General features: G+C 48.3%; 1 protein-coding gene across 2 annotated transcripts in view; it reads left to right on the forward strand.

Moving 5' to 3' along the window:
- LOC119162602 (major facilitator superfamily domain-containing protein 6) overlaps window positions 1–16,447 on the forward strand; it is a 75,715-nt gene extending 59,268 nt beyond the window's left edge. For both annotated transcript variants that reach the window (XM_075882273.1, XM_075882274.1), the window contains 2 exons: window positions 12,630–12,803; window positions 15,653–16,447. In XM_075882273.1, the coding sequence (XP_075738388.1) occupies window positions 12,630–12,803; window positions 15,653–15,738 (260 nt within the window). In that variant the 3' untranslated portion in view covers window positions 15,739–16,447. The remainder of the gene's footprint in view (window positions 1–12,629; window positions 12,804–15,652) is intronic.
- Window positions 16,448–16,678: the final 231 nt, after the last annotated feature.

Raw genomic sequence — 16,678 nt, forward strand, 5'->3', positions numbered from 1 at the left:
GTTCGAGAAACTGCAGCATTATGGATTTCGATGTACTTTATCACAACCTATACTTCTTTACTGTACCACTGCCCGCAGCAAGCCACTATTAATGGTTTTGTACCCGAATTCAAACCAATTATTGCTGGCGTGCCTCAGCGTAGTATATTAGGCGATTGCTCTTTAGTATATATGAAAATTGTATAGGAAATATTTCTGCTACTACTAAATTTGTCGTATAGGTAGACATATATTTATTACAAAGGGTGACCCCTCAAACCTCATAGAAAAAGGTAACTTAGTCAGAATTCGCACTTGAAATATGGGCAACTTTTTCAACTTAAACATGGCAAAAACGAATTTATTTCGAGCTCGGAACAAAGCACTGAATATCATCGACAGTCTAAATTTATTATGTACGTCTACTGCAGAATTATCACGCGTCGCTAGAAACCTAGGAGTCATTTTTGAAGAACAAATGACGTGAACAGATCAGTTGAGTGAGAGTGATTGACTTTATTTAAACATATTGCCACGTTCCATTTCCCAAGTTTTTGTTATCGTCTGAAAACACCACACGATTCTCAGCGCAAACCGCGCCTGCAGTTTTCGAGAAGGTTCCGGACTGTAGTAGATCATTTCGATAAGATCACGCCCACTGTGCGAACGGTACAGATTGTTCTGGAAGCTACGCCACCGTCAGCGATAACGCTAGAACATTCGATGGCAAGAGTACAAATGCCGACGCGCTTCGCCACTTGTCAGGAGTTGTTGATCGAAGGCCGACGCTCTGTTCGCCGCTATCAGTCCGAGACTGCTATCTGTGCGAGACTGCTGCTGTAATTGGACTTTCCGTTTACCGGGCACAGGTTCGCCCAAATAAACAGTTAAATCCCAACACAAAGTCTCCTGTCTTCGGCCACGTCACGACCCCGTGACATCTGGTGGAGGTGCTGGGTACACGGCTTGACGGGGGCGTCCGGTACATGAACGAAGCAGCACCTACACCAGATGTCTGGGCCTGTGCGCCTACTATAGGCGGTTCGTGAAAAACTTCGCCCGCATCGCCGATCCTCACACTAACCTTACCAAGGCCGACGTGGAGTTCAAGTGGGAAACGCCACAGGAACACGCTTTCCAAGAGCTTAAACATCGCCTCCAGACGCCTCCGTTACTTGCCCATTTCGACGAATTCGGCGAGAGAGAAATACATACTGACGCAAGCAGCGTAGGTCTTGGCGCCGTTCTTGTGCAGAGGGCTGACGGACTTGAAAGGGTTATTAGTTACGCCAGCCGATCGCTATCCAAAGCAGAAGCAAATTATTCCACAACAGAAAAGGAGTGCCTCGCCATCATCTGGGCTACGTCGAAATTTCGCCCCTAACTCTACGGCAGGCCCTTCAAAGTTGTGAGCGACCACCACGCCTTGTGTTGGCTAGCCCCCTTGAAGGACCCTTCAGGTCGCCTCGCACTATGGAGCCTGAGACTTCAAGAATATGACATTACTGTCAATTACAAGTTCGGCAAAAAACACTCCGACGCCGACTGTCTCTTTCGTGCGCCTGTCGACCAACCACTACCCGACGACCCGGATGACGACTACTTCTTGGGAACTATAGCTACCAACGACTTCGCTGAACGACAGTGGGAACCTAAGGCCCTAATAGAATACCTCGACCCGGAACCTAAGAATAGAATACCTCGACCCGGAACTGAACGACCCGGAACCTAAGGCCCTAATAGAATACCTCGAAGGCAGGACCGCCAAAGTCCCGAAGGTATTCAAGCGCGCACTTGCGTCGTTTTTTCTACGAAATGGTCTTCTACAAAAGAAAAACTTTTCACCACTTCGAGCTAAGTACCTCCTTGTGGTGCCTTCAGCTCTGCGACCAGAACTCCTGCAGGCCCTGCACGACGATCCGACGGCAGGGCACCTCGGTGTTTCTCGCACGCTCGCGAGGATACAAGAAAGGTACTACTGGCCACGTCTTACCACAGACGTCAATTGTTATGTGAGGACATGCCGGGACTGTCAGCGACGCAAGACACCGCCGACAAGGCCAGCGGGACTTCTGCAGCCAATTTATTCACCTTGCCGACCTTTCCAGCAGATTGGTATGGACCTACTGGGGCCGTTCCCGACGTCGGCTTTCGGAAACAAGTGGATCGTGGTAGCTACCGACTACCTCACCCGCTACGCCGAGACAAAAGCCCTGCCAAAAGGCAGTGCATCCGAGGTAGCTAAGTTCTTCGTCGAAAATATCGTCCTACGTCACGGCGCCCCGGAGGTCCTTATCACCGACAGAGGAACGGCATTCACTGCCGACTTAACTCAAGCGATCTTGGCATACAGCCAAACAAACCACCGCCGGACGACAGCGTACCACCCACAGACCAACGGCCTCACCGAGTGGCTTAACAAGACGATCGCCGACATGCTGTCAATGTACGTCGATGTCGAACACAAGACGTGGGACGCCATTCTTTCGTATGTGACATTTGCATACAACACGGCGGTGCAGGAGACGACGCAGATATCTCCATACAAATTTGTCTACGGAAGGAGCCCGGCAACGACGCTCGATGCCATGTTACCCAACGTCAACGACAAAGAAAACCTCGATGTGAGCGAGTACCTTCAACGCGCCGAAGAAGCCCGACAACTTGCGCGTCTCCGTATCAAGAATCAACAGACGACCGGCAGCCACCGTTACAACCTTCGACCACGCTTCGTGGAATACTAGCCCGGTGAACGTGTTTGGGTGTGGACGCCGATACGCCGACGTGGACTAAGTGAAAAGCTTCTGCGACGGTACTTCGGACCGTACAGGGTGGTTCGGCGTCTCGGCCCACTTGATTACGAGGTTGTCCCCAACGGCATCACGAACTCTCAACGACGCCGATCGCGACCTGAAGTCGCACATGTCGCACGCCTCAAGCCGTTTCATGCGCGTTAACAAACTGAAACAGTGGGTTTTTTTGTATTATTCTTGTATCGTAATTTATTCATTGTACTTTCTTGCATTATTATTGTACCTTCATCTTTAGTTAAAGCATCAGGACGATGCCTTTTTTCAGAGGGGGGCAATGCCACGTTCCATTTCCCAAGTTTTTGTTATCGTCCCAAAACACCACACGATTCTCAGCGCAAACCGCGCCTGCAGTTTTCGAGAAGGTTGCGGACTGTAGTAGATCATTTCGATAAGATCACGCCCACTGTGCGAACGGTACAGATTGTTCTGGAACCTATGCCACCGCCAGCGATAACGCTAGAACATTCGACGGCAAGAGTATAAATGCCGACGCGCTTCGCCGCTTGTGAGTAGTTGATCGAAGGCCGATGCTCTGTTCGCCGCCATCAGTCCGAGACTGCTATCTGTGCGAGACTGCTGCTGTAATTGGATTTTCCGTTTACCGGGCACAGGTTCGCCCAAATAAACAGTTAAATCCCAACACGAAGTCTCCTGTCTTCGGCCACGTCACGACCCCGTGACAATATCATGAGGAGGCTGAGAATGGGCCATTCCGACCCTTAATTCAAACTGGAGGCTCCACCCAGGATGGCGCTGGCAGCCGATGGCTTGTAGCGATGTCCCGGGCCCTCTGGACCGCCTGTAGTTGCTGCTTGTATTCGTTGCTCTTGAGGGCTTCCTGCCAAGCCTCTTGGGTATTTAGTTGTGCTGCGCTGTGGGTAGGGCACAGCCAGAGCATGTGTTATAAATTGCAATAGGGATGGTTGTAAAGGGAGCATGTGGGTGGTGTGTCGGGGTCGACTCCGTGTAAAGTGGATGGTGTTATGTACGTACGTGTTTGAAATCTTCTTAGAGTTAGAGCTTGTGCTTTGTTAAGTTTTGGGTGCGGTGCTGGGAAGGCACGTCTTTGTCCTTGGTAATATGAATTGATCTCGTGGTATGTGAGTTCTTTGTCCTTGCTGCAGAGATTCTCGTACCGCCCACTCCTCGAGGGGTCGTTGTCCGCGGCACGGCGTGTGGCCTCACGCGCCAGGCAGTTGACCTCTTTGTTGGGATAGCAGTGGTCGAGTCCCGGTAACTGTCCCATGTGAGCTGGGAACCAGGATACGTAGATTTAAGCTTTCTCTTCTTTAATAAGTGTTTCTTTGCTCTCGTACTCTGTTATTGCGTTGACGGTGAGTTTTCCAGTGCTTCTAGTTACTTGGACAGCCGCGAACGTTCGTGCCGCCGTCTTGGCGTCTGTGTATATTGTGGAGTAGGCTTGGCAGCTTTGCAAGGCTAGCGCGATCGCCATTTCCTCTGCTTCGTGGACATGGCTCGTTTGGACGGTTGCCGCGTTTATGAGGTTTCCGTCTATATCAACGACCGCTATGGCAGACGCCTCTCTGCTGTAGTAGCGGGTGGCATCTACGAATTGCGCGTGCGTGTGGTGTTTTTTTTTGTTTCCTTGTTTATGAGCTCCCTCCATCTGTCCTTCCTTCTGCCTTTGTTGAACGTTGGGTGAATGTTGAAGAGGATTGGCTTAACCCTAATGTGTTTCCTGGCGTCATTACTAAGCTGGTTCTTTTCTCTGGTTCAAAAATTGGGCAAATGCCTGCGGCTCGTAGGATGAGATAGCCTGCCTGAGTCAACGACAGGCGTGTGATCTGTGCCACTCTATGAGGCTTAAAAATTTCTTCAGCCGTGTTGTGCCGACTAAGTTGCTCGAGTTTCTCGTTGCTCGTACTATGGCGCAAACCGAGTGCCGTTTTCAGTCCCTTGCGAAGCATGGAGTCGACCTTTTAGGGGCGAAGCTCCTTAAGGCGTGGGCTGTGCGTCCCCTGTATGTAGCCACTTCTCGTTCAGTTCTTGCAGCGTTCACTAGATGGCGATACTTGTAGCTGATGAAAAGATGCAAGATGTTATAAACTAGACGGCGGTACGTGTAGTTAATTATGAAAGATGCGAGGTGTTATAAAATAGGAATGATGCCACATATGGCGCGTGTCATCGTTCGATTTAGTGCGGCGACGTACGCTAGGGGGAGCGTTGCAGTAAAATCGAGAGGGCAAAATGTACGGAGGATTCATGGTTTACCAGGTTTACCTCCGGAGCTTCGCCCACTCATCATCATTCACTTCGTGGATGTGGCGGCACTTTTTTGATTTCAGCCTTCTTAAGTTTCAGAAACGGGAAAGCTTATACTACGTGACTTACGAGAAATGCGTGATACGCCTTCATGATGTTTTCTTCTAGGAAGCCTGCTCTTTTGTTGGCGATTCTAGCAACGCCTCTTGCAAAATTGCTCATGCTTTTTTCAAGGCGCTTGAGCGCTTTCTTGTTGTGGCCCTCCTTGGCTCTTATCGTTAGCTCTAGTACCTGAACCGTATATACTTGATCATACAGATGCTTGGGCTAGCTGGTGATTGGGAATCAACATATTTGTACAGCGCAAGGCTACGAGTAGTTACGACGTAACTACAGAAGAAACAAGGACAGAAGGACCGCTCTTTCTGTCCTTGTTTCTTCTGTAGTTACGTCGTAACTACTCGTAGTCTTGCGCTGTGCCAATATCTTGATACCGTATATACTTGCGGTATCATTTCATTGTTCTCAGCTTTGAGCAACACTTGCTGCTCCTCTTTCTCCGAATTTTTTCGAGGGTGAAAAGCGTTAGAGTAGATTTGGTGGGGGAAAGGCGAGTTCAGTGGCTTAAGAAATTCTTCAGTTTTTGTCAGTGCTTGTTGAAGAATTCCTTCCAAGGCGCCATATGAGTGGCCACATGGGACCCATATGGTAATATCATCCGCGTATATGGCATGGTGCACAGATGGAATTTGAGTGAGCTTCTCCACAACCTGCTTATCACCACATTAAAGATCAAAGGCGAGAGCACTGAGCCTTGTGGGGTGCCGATATTTTCGAGTTGTTCGGATTCGCCGCATTGCTCGCCTATGCGAATGGTGGCGGTTCTGTTTGCCAGAAAGGCTTTAATGCAGTTGTAGAATTTTTCGCTTAAGTTCATGTGCGATATTTCACCCAGTATGTGTTGATGTTTTACAGTGTCAAAGGCATTGGCCAGGTCCAGGGCCAATATGGCTTTGGGCGTGTGGAGAAGCCCGTAAAATTTGTGTTCTCTTAAAATCAACACGGCGTCCTGTGTGGACAGTCCCTGCGAAAGCCAATAATGTTGTGTCGAAACAGCCTACTGCTCTCAATGTGTTCCGTGATACGGTTGAGTATTGCATGCTCTGCTACTCTTCCAACGCAAGATGCAAGTGATATGGGCCTTATGTTATCAGTGGCTTTCCAAGTTTCGAGATGAGCAAAACCTTGGCACTACGCCACTCTTGTGCCACGGTGCCCATTTCCCAGGCCTCATTGATTTACTTAGTAATGATTACAGTAGCTTTATCGTCCAAATTCCGTAGCGGTTTATTGTCGATGCCATCTGGCCGTTGCGCCGATCTGCCATTGAGTTGCTGTAGAGCGTACCGTATTTCAGCTTCGCTGAATGGTTCGTCTAGCTTTTCTTGCAGTCGACGTCCATATGAGGGATTTTCGTTTTCCCATGCTACTGCTTTGCTTTCCAGTGGGAGATATTTTTGGCCTAGCGTTCTGAGGAGAGCTTGGGATCCACCACCGTCCTAAGCGTGCTTGTGCACCAATCGTTCAATTTGCAGCTGGGTGCCGCCTCTGGTGGCTCTGTCGCTGTCCGCATTAAGGTGTTTGAGCAGCCCTCATTTGCTTCCCCTCCACATTTTGCCATCAGTTAAAGAGTGCTTACCAGCGCAAATGACAGGACAGGAGGGAACACGAGAATAGACGAGTCCCCTCCTCTCCCGTCATTTGCGCTGGTAAGCACTCTTTATCATGTTATACCAACACGCCCAATCTTACGGTGTCCTTTGCCACCTGCTGCGTCAAATGTGTTGTTCCACTGCTGGGCGCAGAGCTTTTTGGCGTAAGATTCAATTTCGCGGCCAAGGTCCGCGATTTTTATGCGTAAGTGTCTGTTGAGCTTGTTTTTACGCCACGCTTCTTTTAGGTCATGCTTTTTCTGCAGCAAACTGGCCAGGTGAAAGTCCATGGCCGGGGTAGATTCATCAGTCTCGACTCTTTTGGTGGCCTCATTCACTGCCATTTTTAATTCATTCAGGAGGACTTCATATCATAGTTCTGTATTGCCCTTCTGCTCCCGTATTTTACGGAGCTAGTCCCAGTCTGTCATTTTGAATTTTCTTGGTGTTTTCACCTTGTTCTCAATGGCAATTTCGAGGATGCAGTGGTCGCTACCTAGGCCCTTGGTGAGGTTATCCCAGGTAGTTCTGACGTTCTTGGTGAAGGTCAGGCATTGTGTCCCGCTGTACCGAATTACTTCTTCTTGAAGGGAGGGTTTTTTATAAGCTGCAGGTCCAGCGCATTCGCGCTTTGTGCTAACTTGGTGCCTTTGCGTTCACTTTTTAAATATCCCCACTCGGTGCTCCTGGCGTTGAAATCACCCGCTACTATGAGCGAATAGTCATCCGTCATTTTTACAGCGGAGGTAAGCAGTGTGTTGAAATCTCTTTTATTATATATCTGATGGAGGACTTTAAACGTTGAGCACAAAGATGCTTTTTTTAACAGCCCTGCGTCGTAAGATTTCCACCAGAATTGTATCCAGGCCTTTTTTGTAAGCGGGGGCGTCTCTTTCGGTGAACATTATGTCCTTCCGGATGAAGGTAGCCACTCCTCGCGTATTGTTCTGATCGGGGTGCAGGGTCGGCCTGGCTACCCTGTACCCCTGTATACCAATGCTTTTAGCAGTTTTGCTTTCTCCACATTCCTTTAGAAATATTATACGCGGCTTTTTTTTACAGGCTAGCAATAGTTGTGCTAGTGGTGCTTTGCGTTTCTGAAGTGAGTCACAGTTTCACTGCCAGATCCGAATATCGTTACGGTCAGCGGCCATTTTGGCTTGGTAGCTTGTGTGCGTCGCGGCTCGTTACCTCCGCGAGATTGCGTGCTTTGACTGGTCAGACTTTAGCTCAAGAACTTATGCTTGGCGCGCTTGCCGTAACCGCTGCTTCGTACAAACGACCCGTAGGCTCTGAGGAGCAGCCGCCACAGGTGGGTTGGCTACCATCTTCTCCAGGCTCACGAACCTCTGGTCAGCTTTGTCAGTTTATGTCTTGAAGGTTTCCATAAACTTGCAAGCGTGTTCGCCAATGCATCAATTTTGTCGTTGAGCTTAGTTATCGTGGACTCGGCGTTTGTCAGTGGGGCTTCTTTATCGCTCGAGACCATCCAGATTTCCCCCGTCGTATCGCTGTCGCTGTCTACGGCTTTGCGTGTGTGTGTGTTGTGGATCGTTTGTTGTAAGCGTGTTGTCGGTGGTGCCGGTGAGCTAGACTGGTTAATCCCGTGGTCACCCTCTACTCTAGGTATTGTGGCCCGCAGCTCTTCAAGCTCCTTCTTGAGAGCCCTGTTTTCTTGTTCAAGCGTTAGTATGCGAGAATCGGGTCATGCTTTGGCTGTGCCTTACCTCTGGGCTGGCTACTTGTGCTTCGTGATGTACCTTCAACTCTGCTGGCCCAGGTGTCATTGTTCGGCTGCTGCTACTGCTTCTGCTGCTGCTGGTGCTGTGCGGGTGCTGGTCTCGTTCTCGATCGGTATCTGGAGCACTCCCGTGATGACAGGCGGTTGTCGGATTCCGACAGGGTCGAGGGGCGCCCTCCAGAACAAGAATGCCCTGTGGATCGGAATCTCCCCCTGGATCGAGAACGGTGATGGACGCTCGAGGCGTTCTCCCGTCCCGGCACCTGGTTGTGGCAGGGTTCCTTGAACGTGACGTATGTTGTCGTGTTTTGACGTTGTTGTGCTTGCCACTCTTGCTTTCTGCGTCTTCTCCTTCTCACTATGTATGGAATGTGGAAGCGTCTTTTGCATTCGCGATCTCCGGTGGGGTGATAGCCATTGCAAAGCTTGCATTTTGGCTCGCAGTGACGCACGCCATCTTCTTGAAGTGTTTCTTCGCAGTTGTGACATTTCTTGCTCGTTGCGTTTGTGTGCCGGCAAACATAGGCGCGATGACCAACTCCTCCGCACGTTCTGCAAACATCGACTTGTCGCTTGTAGAGCGAGCAGGGAACCATGACGGTTCCGCACATCACTGTGCTCGAAACACGCAACCCGTCGAAGAGGATTGCGACGACTTTGGTCTTTTTAATGCGTCTTGCCTCGATTGCAGTGGGATTTCGGTCGTGAACAATCAGCCGTTTGAGCGTTCCGTCGCCAAGGGAGAGGTCAGCGTTCTTGATGACGCCCTTGCATATACTATCGGGTGCGGCCACGTATGCGGCAACTTCGAACGAGCCTTGCTTTGTGTGCAGTTTCTGCACGTTCACGTATGATGTAGCATTATTTTGATGCGGCGTAGAAATGACGATGATGTTTTGCATCTTGTTGGGGCACATCATGTCCTCCTGTGCTTGTTGGTTGGTGATCTTGGCGGCCAGTATGACGGCTCTCACCAGCAGAACGAGGTCGACTCTGGCTAAGTCCAATCCTCCTCTTTGTCCCATGATTACTCTGATCTGGTGCTTGGGCATGCGGAATAGCCTGCAAGCGAATGCCACACGGTGTAGTGACGGTTGGCTCTTTTTGAATCCCCTAGGGTGCTTCGATTGGTTGTGCTCGACCGTCCCAGCGGCCAGCTTCTCGTTCGATAGAGTCGTCTGTCTTCGGCGCCTTATGGCGGTGGCCCATCCTGGTCCGTCGAAGATATCCACGCTTACTTCCATCCCCTCCACTGTTATGGTGGAAGGCATCATCAGTGCCTAGTTGTCGGCAGTGGCGTACGGAGGGTGATCCAGCAGGTTGCGCGTCTGGCCGAGCTCTTGGCTACGCCTAACGGTCGTACTCTTTGATAACCCTAGGCGTGGTTAGGGTTAGCAGTGGCGCTCGCCGCTTCGCAACATTAAAGTCCCAAAAAATCTCTAAGACTTCACTCGCCGCCAAAAGTGGCGGCTCTACTGAAACCGCAGAGCTTGTTTGTTCGAAACGCCAAAAGCCAATGATCTTGGAGCGAAAAAAAAAACAAAACGAAAAACGACTGAAAATATTAGGAAAGCGGGAGCTGACGTTTTCACGTCCGCGTTCCTTGACGCCACCTAGCCATCGGCCAACAGATCAATTGAAGTCCACCTTAAGCAATCTTACAAAAACTGCAGGAACATTATGCAAATTTCATTACACCCTGCCACAAAACATGAAATTGTTAATTTACAAGCCACTATTCTTGTCTAAGTTACTTAGTCTCGGGCACTACCACCGAAACAAACACACAGAAAATACAAAAAATAACTCCAGCCCTGCGTGGTAGGCGCAGCACAGTCACAGCGAAAGCTGGAAGAGCGACCTTTCAGAGCCTTTTCAAAACACTGATTGGGCAACTACTGCGAGCACACTTGCTTGGTACCCACCAGGGCATTAATAATAAACTTTTGGGGTAGTAGGCCAGCATTCGCTATGCTGTTTTTCGTTAATCTTCTGAGAAGCGTAGTATCCGCTAAACACTTGCAAGGAATTTTGTGCCAATTGCTCATGCAGTGGCTGACGACGATGAGAAATTATGGCTGAAGTGGGTATGTGCCACAATTAATAGGGGAACAATAAGAAGCTTTTGTGATTGTTTGGAGCATTGGACGGCCCACTCGTTCCGCTATTCGCACTGTGCGACGACTAGTTGTTCTCTCGCTAATCTAAAACGATTTATAAGTCGTGTTAATGCGATTGCTTTCCCGACATCAAGCCTGCCTAAGGCAAGTTTGACGAGTCACGAGCACCGGCGTAACTCATTGGTAGAATGTTTGTTGGGCTGGCACCCAGCGGACCCAGGTTCAAGTCCCACTGTGTCATTAGGGCAAGGGTTTTTTTTCTTTTCGAGTTCGCGTGATGTGGTTACGGACACCGGTGGCGGCGGTGGCGGCGGACAACAACAACTGCGCGTGACCCGAAAAGTGATCTCATAACAGCTTTCACGGTAAAATTCTAAAGGAAAGCGATTCAAAACATCGTTAATTCCGTACACGACGCACACACGAAACCAATTTTCAAAGCACTCAACTTATTTGCAGTGAATGAACGGTATCGCACAATCCTGAAATGAACGCTACACATTGGTAACGAGAAATAACAACAGGTTTCTCACAGAACTGCTTGGGCTGTACATGTGCGCACTTTAAGGTGCAGTGCGGGAAGCCTGATGGGTGTCCAAATAAATCATGGAACTAAGATGTTGAAAGGCTAGTATACTTAATACTTCCCGGTAGCATACGTACCATTTTCATTTACCTAATTTGCATGTGTGTGATGATAAAAGTATATGCGTATTTTATTTTTATTTTTCATCCCCTCTTTTGTTTGTTCCTGCGCATTTCAATCTGCTGTATCAGGGCCAGTTCCTTTTTTTCATTAGGCACAATTTTCGTTTCTTTCATGCTCCTGTTTAGAAACTTATGCCGTTACCTTTCTTTTCTCATTACAAGTCTATTTAAGATCTTGCAATTAAGGGAACTGCCATGTGTCTGTTTTACCTATCTGCACATTACATGCCATGTTCGTCAAGCCCGGTGGTACAGACGCTGTGACGCTATCAAGCCTGATATACGTTTTTTTTTTTGTCTGTACCCACCACGCTCCATGTAAAGTCTGTGGTGGCGTGTAGCGTGTCCCGTGACGTCATGGCATACCCAGTACAGAACAGCTCCCTGTTTTTATTTCGGTTTGGACTTGCTGTTTCTTGCCTATGTAAAACGATGGATGAGTCTCTCGGCAAAATCAATTAGCCTAGTTGTCACAGGACTGTAAGTACTATTTGAAAACGGCTCGATCTTATGATATGGCCTAAGTTCACCGAAGTTCCCCTTTAAGTGTCCTGCACATGTAACTTTCTTTCCCTTAGCGCTGGGAATATTCTTGTGTGTTCGGTGCGTCGACGTGGTAACAAGTGCCATGGCGTCACGGCTCGCTGATTTTGTGAGTAATTGAACGTGCTTCGCTGAAGAGGAGATGTCCACCTGGTAGGTATATCAAGAATAGCTTCCCTGCTTAGCACGCAATTGAGACGCGTCCAATAAAAGGAGACTGCAATTCGACGCCCCTCATATGAAGAAACTTTCGGCAGCGCACAACGAAGGACGCGGATGAAGAAAGTCGAGACAGTTTTCTCTGTGTGCTGCTAGCACATCCTTAGATCCTCAAGGTACGTTTAGCATCATCAATAATTATGATCGAGAGCTGTGTTTGTCGCCTTTTGAAGCATTTTCTAGGCTTTGTCATTGCAACACCGGCTGCGCACTCTCGGTTTCCCTTAAGATATATTTCTGCTTGTTCTTCGCTCCACTTGCAGTGCGATCCAAGAGTAGGCTGTTCTTTCGAAAAATGGTTGCGTCTGTGTTAGGGATGGCTCCAGGAGCTCTTTTTTTTTTGTTCTTCTATTGGGGGACACCGACGGCTAGATTTACACTAACTCTACCCATGACAAGTGAGTTCCTTCGGGGGGCAAGGGAGGCTGGGAACATATGGGATGTGTTTTGACTATGCTTGATCTTGGGAGGGGGGGGGGGAGCAGGCGAAATTTTTTAGGAGGGTGCAGGGGCTCTCCGTACTTTGGTCTACATTGCATTGCACGTTTCTTTTTTTTTTCGGTTGCAGGTCGCAGCACGGGCAGCCTGGTGGGCGGCACCGCCATGTACTTCCTAGGAGCCGAGACTGCCTTCCGCATCATGGGTGGAGTTGCCGCGCTGGCCTCGGCATCGTACGGCTGCTTTTGCTGCTTCCAGCGCATCGCTTCACGCACTGTAGGGAGGCAGCCGCCTGCAAACGTCGGTACGCTCGTCCTTCATTTACGCCAAACCCACTAAGCTGAGATTAGCGTCATTCTCTTTTACGATGAAGAAGAGTCTATGCGAGCTCCTAAATTGAAGTCTCCATGATTGCAGCATTGTTCACCCTTGAATGTTATAACGGTGATCGCCTTAAAAGGGCCATGACACGGTCACCAACAATTTCTCGTTTCCATAAAAAAAGAGATGGTCTTTTTCGCCTACAAAGAAATGAAAAGTGATCTATGCGAGCTCCTAAATGAAAGTCTCCATGATTGCAGCATTGTTCACCCTTGAATGTTGTAACGCTGATCACCTTGAAAGGGCCATGACACGGTCACCCAACAATTCCTCGTTTCCATCTAAAAAGGGATGGTCTTTTTCGCCTACAAAGATATGAAAAGGGGTCTATGCAAGCTCCTAAATGAAAGTCTCCATGATTGCAGCATTGTTCACCCTTCAATGTTGTAACGGTGATCACCTTGAAAGGGCCATGACACGGTCACCCAACAATTCCTCGTTTCCATAAAAAAAAGAGATGGTCTTTTTCGCCTACAAAGAAATGAAAAGTGGTCTATGCGAGCTCCTAAATGAAAGTCTTCATGATTGCAGCATTGTTCACCCTTGAATGTTATAATGGTGATCGCCTTAAATGGGCCATGACACGGTCACCCAACAATTCCTCGTTTCCATAAAGAAATATGGTCTTTTTCGCCTACAAAGATATGAAAAGGGGTCTATGCGAGCTCCTAAATGAAAGCATTTATGATTGCAGAATTGTTCACCCTTGAATGTTATAATGGTGATCGCCTTGAAAGGGCCATGACACGGTCACCCAACAATTCCTTATTTCCATCAAAAAAGAGATGGTCTTTTTCACCTACAAAGATATGAAAAGGGGTCTATGCGTGCTCCTAAATGAAAGCATCCATGATTGCAGCATTGTTCACCCTTGAATGTTATAACGGTGATCGCCTTAAAAGGGCCGTGACACGGTCACCCAACAATTCCTCGTTTCCATCAAAAAAGAGATGGTCTTTTTCGCCTACAAACATGAAAAGTGGCCCTTATAAGCAAGCCCCAGATGTCGCCGCTCAACGCCGCCGTGAAGCAGCAGGACCAAAGTTTCAGCGCCAAGCTGAAGATCCCGATTTCACGCTCAGCTGACAATATCGCTCGCGCAGCTAGCGATTGTTGCGTCACCACTCGCGAGTGTGCCAGTGTTGCTGGACTCCTAGACTGCTCGCTTGATTATAAAAATATTGAATTAGAAATTGTGAGAGCAAACGCCCTAAAATTTCGGCAGCTTATTTGTGAATGCACAAAGATTAATCAACCTGAGACTTATTAGGATCTAAAAATTGTTTGTTATCAAAGAGGAGATGAACGATTAAGTGAGCGGCACGACGGGTCTTGACAGAGCTCGGCCTTCTTCTACTCGGTTGAATCCGAATAAACAATTATGAGCCAATATGTGAGGACGGGTGCAGCACATGATACGAGGCGAAAAGTATACGTACAAAGTGTTCTTCATCGGAAAGCCATTATTTTCTTGGTTGCGAGAATCATCGCCGTGTGGTCGGTATGATACACACTGAATGGCGAGGGCACAACCTTGAACATGTTAGCACGAGTCAAATGTATGCACGCGAGCATTGTCCAGTTATCGTGTTTATTGACGCACAGGAACCACATGCAACTACGGTGTAAAATGCAAGGTTCACTGAGCAGAAAATTGCTTTCAGATGTTTTTTTTTTCTTTCTCATGAAAAACTTCCTGAGAGATAATAGACATCGCTGCAGCGTAGAATTATCTTCTACCACGCTTTTTGTCGTTTGTTGAGTGGGATATGACAAGATGGCGTACAACGTTGCCACCGGCGGAGCGGCCTGAATGACGTACGCTAAACTCGTTTTTAGGTGGAAGAGCTGTAGCACACTCGAGGATATTCATGACGGTATATGATGTTTTGGCTATCAGAAGCGCCTGTTTTGTCAAGGTGGCATGACCGCAGAAGTGCGCAAAATCGCCTCCGTTTTTAAAGAAAAGCATCAGGAGAGCACGATTTCTCGAAAACCGCGACATGAAGCTTAGTATAAAGCGTGCGAAAAGAAAACGCGACGCCACATTGAGATTCCCGCACCAAACACGTAGGAAGTCTCGAAAGCGTCTCCTACGTAGCTTCCAAATGAGAAAACTGAAATATGCTGCAAGGTGTGGATGCCATAGACTCAGCATACGAAGTTTAAAAAACTTTTCAACCAGCCAATGCTACAAAAACACCTAAATTACATTCTGAAATTTTTTACGTCGCGAAAAAAAGTTTAGCGTGAAATTTAAAAACGACATTTCGACCCTAAACTCTTCCTCTGTTAATGAACTTATGATTGTGAAAAGTATGGCGTTACAATTCTAAGAGTGCAGTTTTTCAATCAAAACCAAGCCAATGTTCTTGCTCAGTGTCCCTTTAACAGTGTTTCGCACTCACGGAACCATGCTAACACGTTGAAACTCGTATTTGGGTTTGTTGGATTTGGCTTGCATACATAATAAAGCTCAACAAAGCAAGAAATCAGAAAGATGTGCGCCCGGTTTCTGTGTCCTTGCATTATGTATTCATACCAGCAGCAGCAGACCCTTCCAAAGTATTCTGAAGGCAATGCACAGAAGCCGTCTTCATTATGATGAGTCGTAAGAGAACCTTTGACACAGAAAGCGCCAAAGACGACGTGTATTGCAACGGGGAGTGGGTATCGATCGGAAACCGTAAGCATATATTTTCGCGATCCCACAAGGAGAGTCGTGCCCAGATGATTACAATTTCTCTCTCTTTTTTTCCTTTCGCATCGCAGATAAAACATCTTCACCGGTCGCTTCAACCAGCAACGAGGGCGACAAGGCACACGATGAAGGCCGCGTGGAACCCGAAGGCTCGTAACAAGACCTCTCTTGATACAATGTGCCGTCTGCCCCCAAGTCCTTCCCGCCAGGCAGAAGGACAACTGGAAAGTCAGTGTGCCGTCAAGATGGCAACCACTTTGCTTTCTGTACAGGAAGTGTCTCATGGAATACCCTGCAGTGACTCACGTGCAAGACTCTCAGATACCTCGGCCCGTTATGGCACTCAGATTGGACATATAGACTCTCACGGAGATCACCCGCGATCGTAGGCTTCCTTGTCTGCAAGTGCCTTCAGCCTAGGCTGTGCCGTGTTAGCGTTCGACCAACGGTCCCTGTTCTGGTGCACATTCGCAAGACTTGCAGCGGCCGATGTCGTTAGGGTAAGATGCTGACGACGTAGCTGTCATGGGCGTATACTTGCGACTATGAACTTCGCATGGCGCTCTACGATGAAATCGTCGTTTTTTTTTTTTGTTCAACATCTTATAGTTCCTTACTCCTTGGAGCGATATCAAATGAAGCACACTGAATCACAGTACAATAATGCGCTGTACTGCCAGAGCAACCAGTATTTCGTTGCACTGCGAACTTGAATGCGGCGCTCCGAAGATGGTGTTGCAACAGCGACCACGTGCAGGACCAACGTGACCAAAATGGATGTGGGTCAACGCACTCGTTGGCAACAGCTTCTGATGATGGCATTTCAGTTACGTTCACGTGTACGATAAATCGGACTTATAGAGATATTGGTCGACGTGAGCGTGCACTTTTAAAATGTTTCATGGCATAGTAAACTGACACACACGCACACACACACACACACACACACACGCACACACACGCACGCACGCACGCACGTACACACACACACATGCACACACACACACATGCACACACACACATGCACACACACACACACACACACACACACACACACACACACACACACACACACACACACACACACACACACACAC

The sequence above is a fragment of the Rhipicephalus microplus genome, chromosome 2 (genome assembly GCF_043290135.1).
Source record: "Rhipicephalus microplus isolate Deutch F79 chromosome 2, USDA_Rmic, whole genome shotgun sequence".
In the NCBI taxonomy this organism is placed as follows: Eukaryota; Metazoa; Arthropoda; class Arachnida; order Ixodida; family Ixodidae; genus Rhipicephalus; species Rhipicephalus microplus.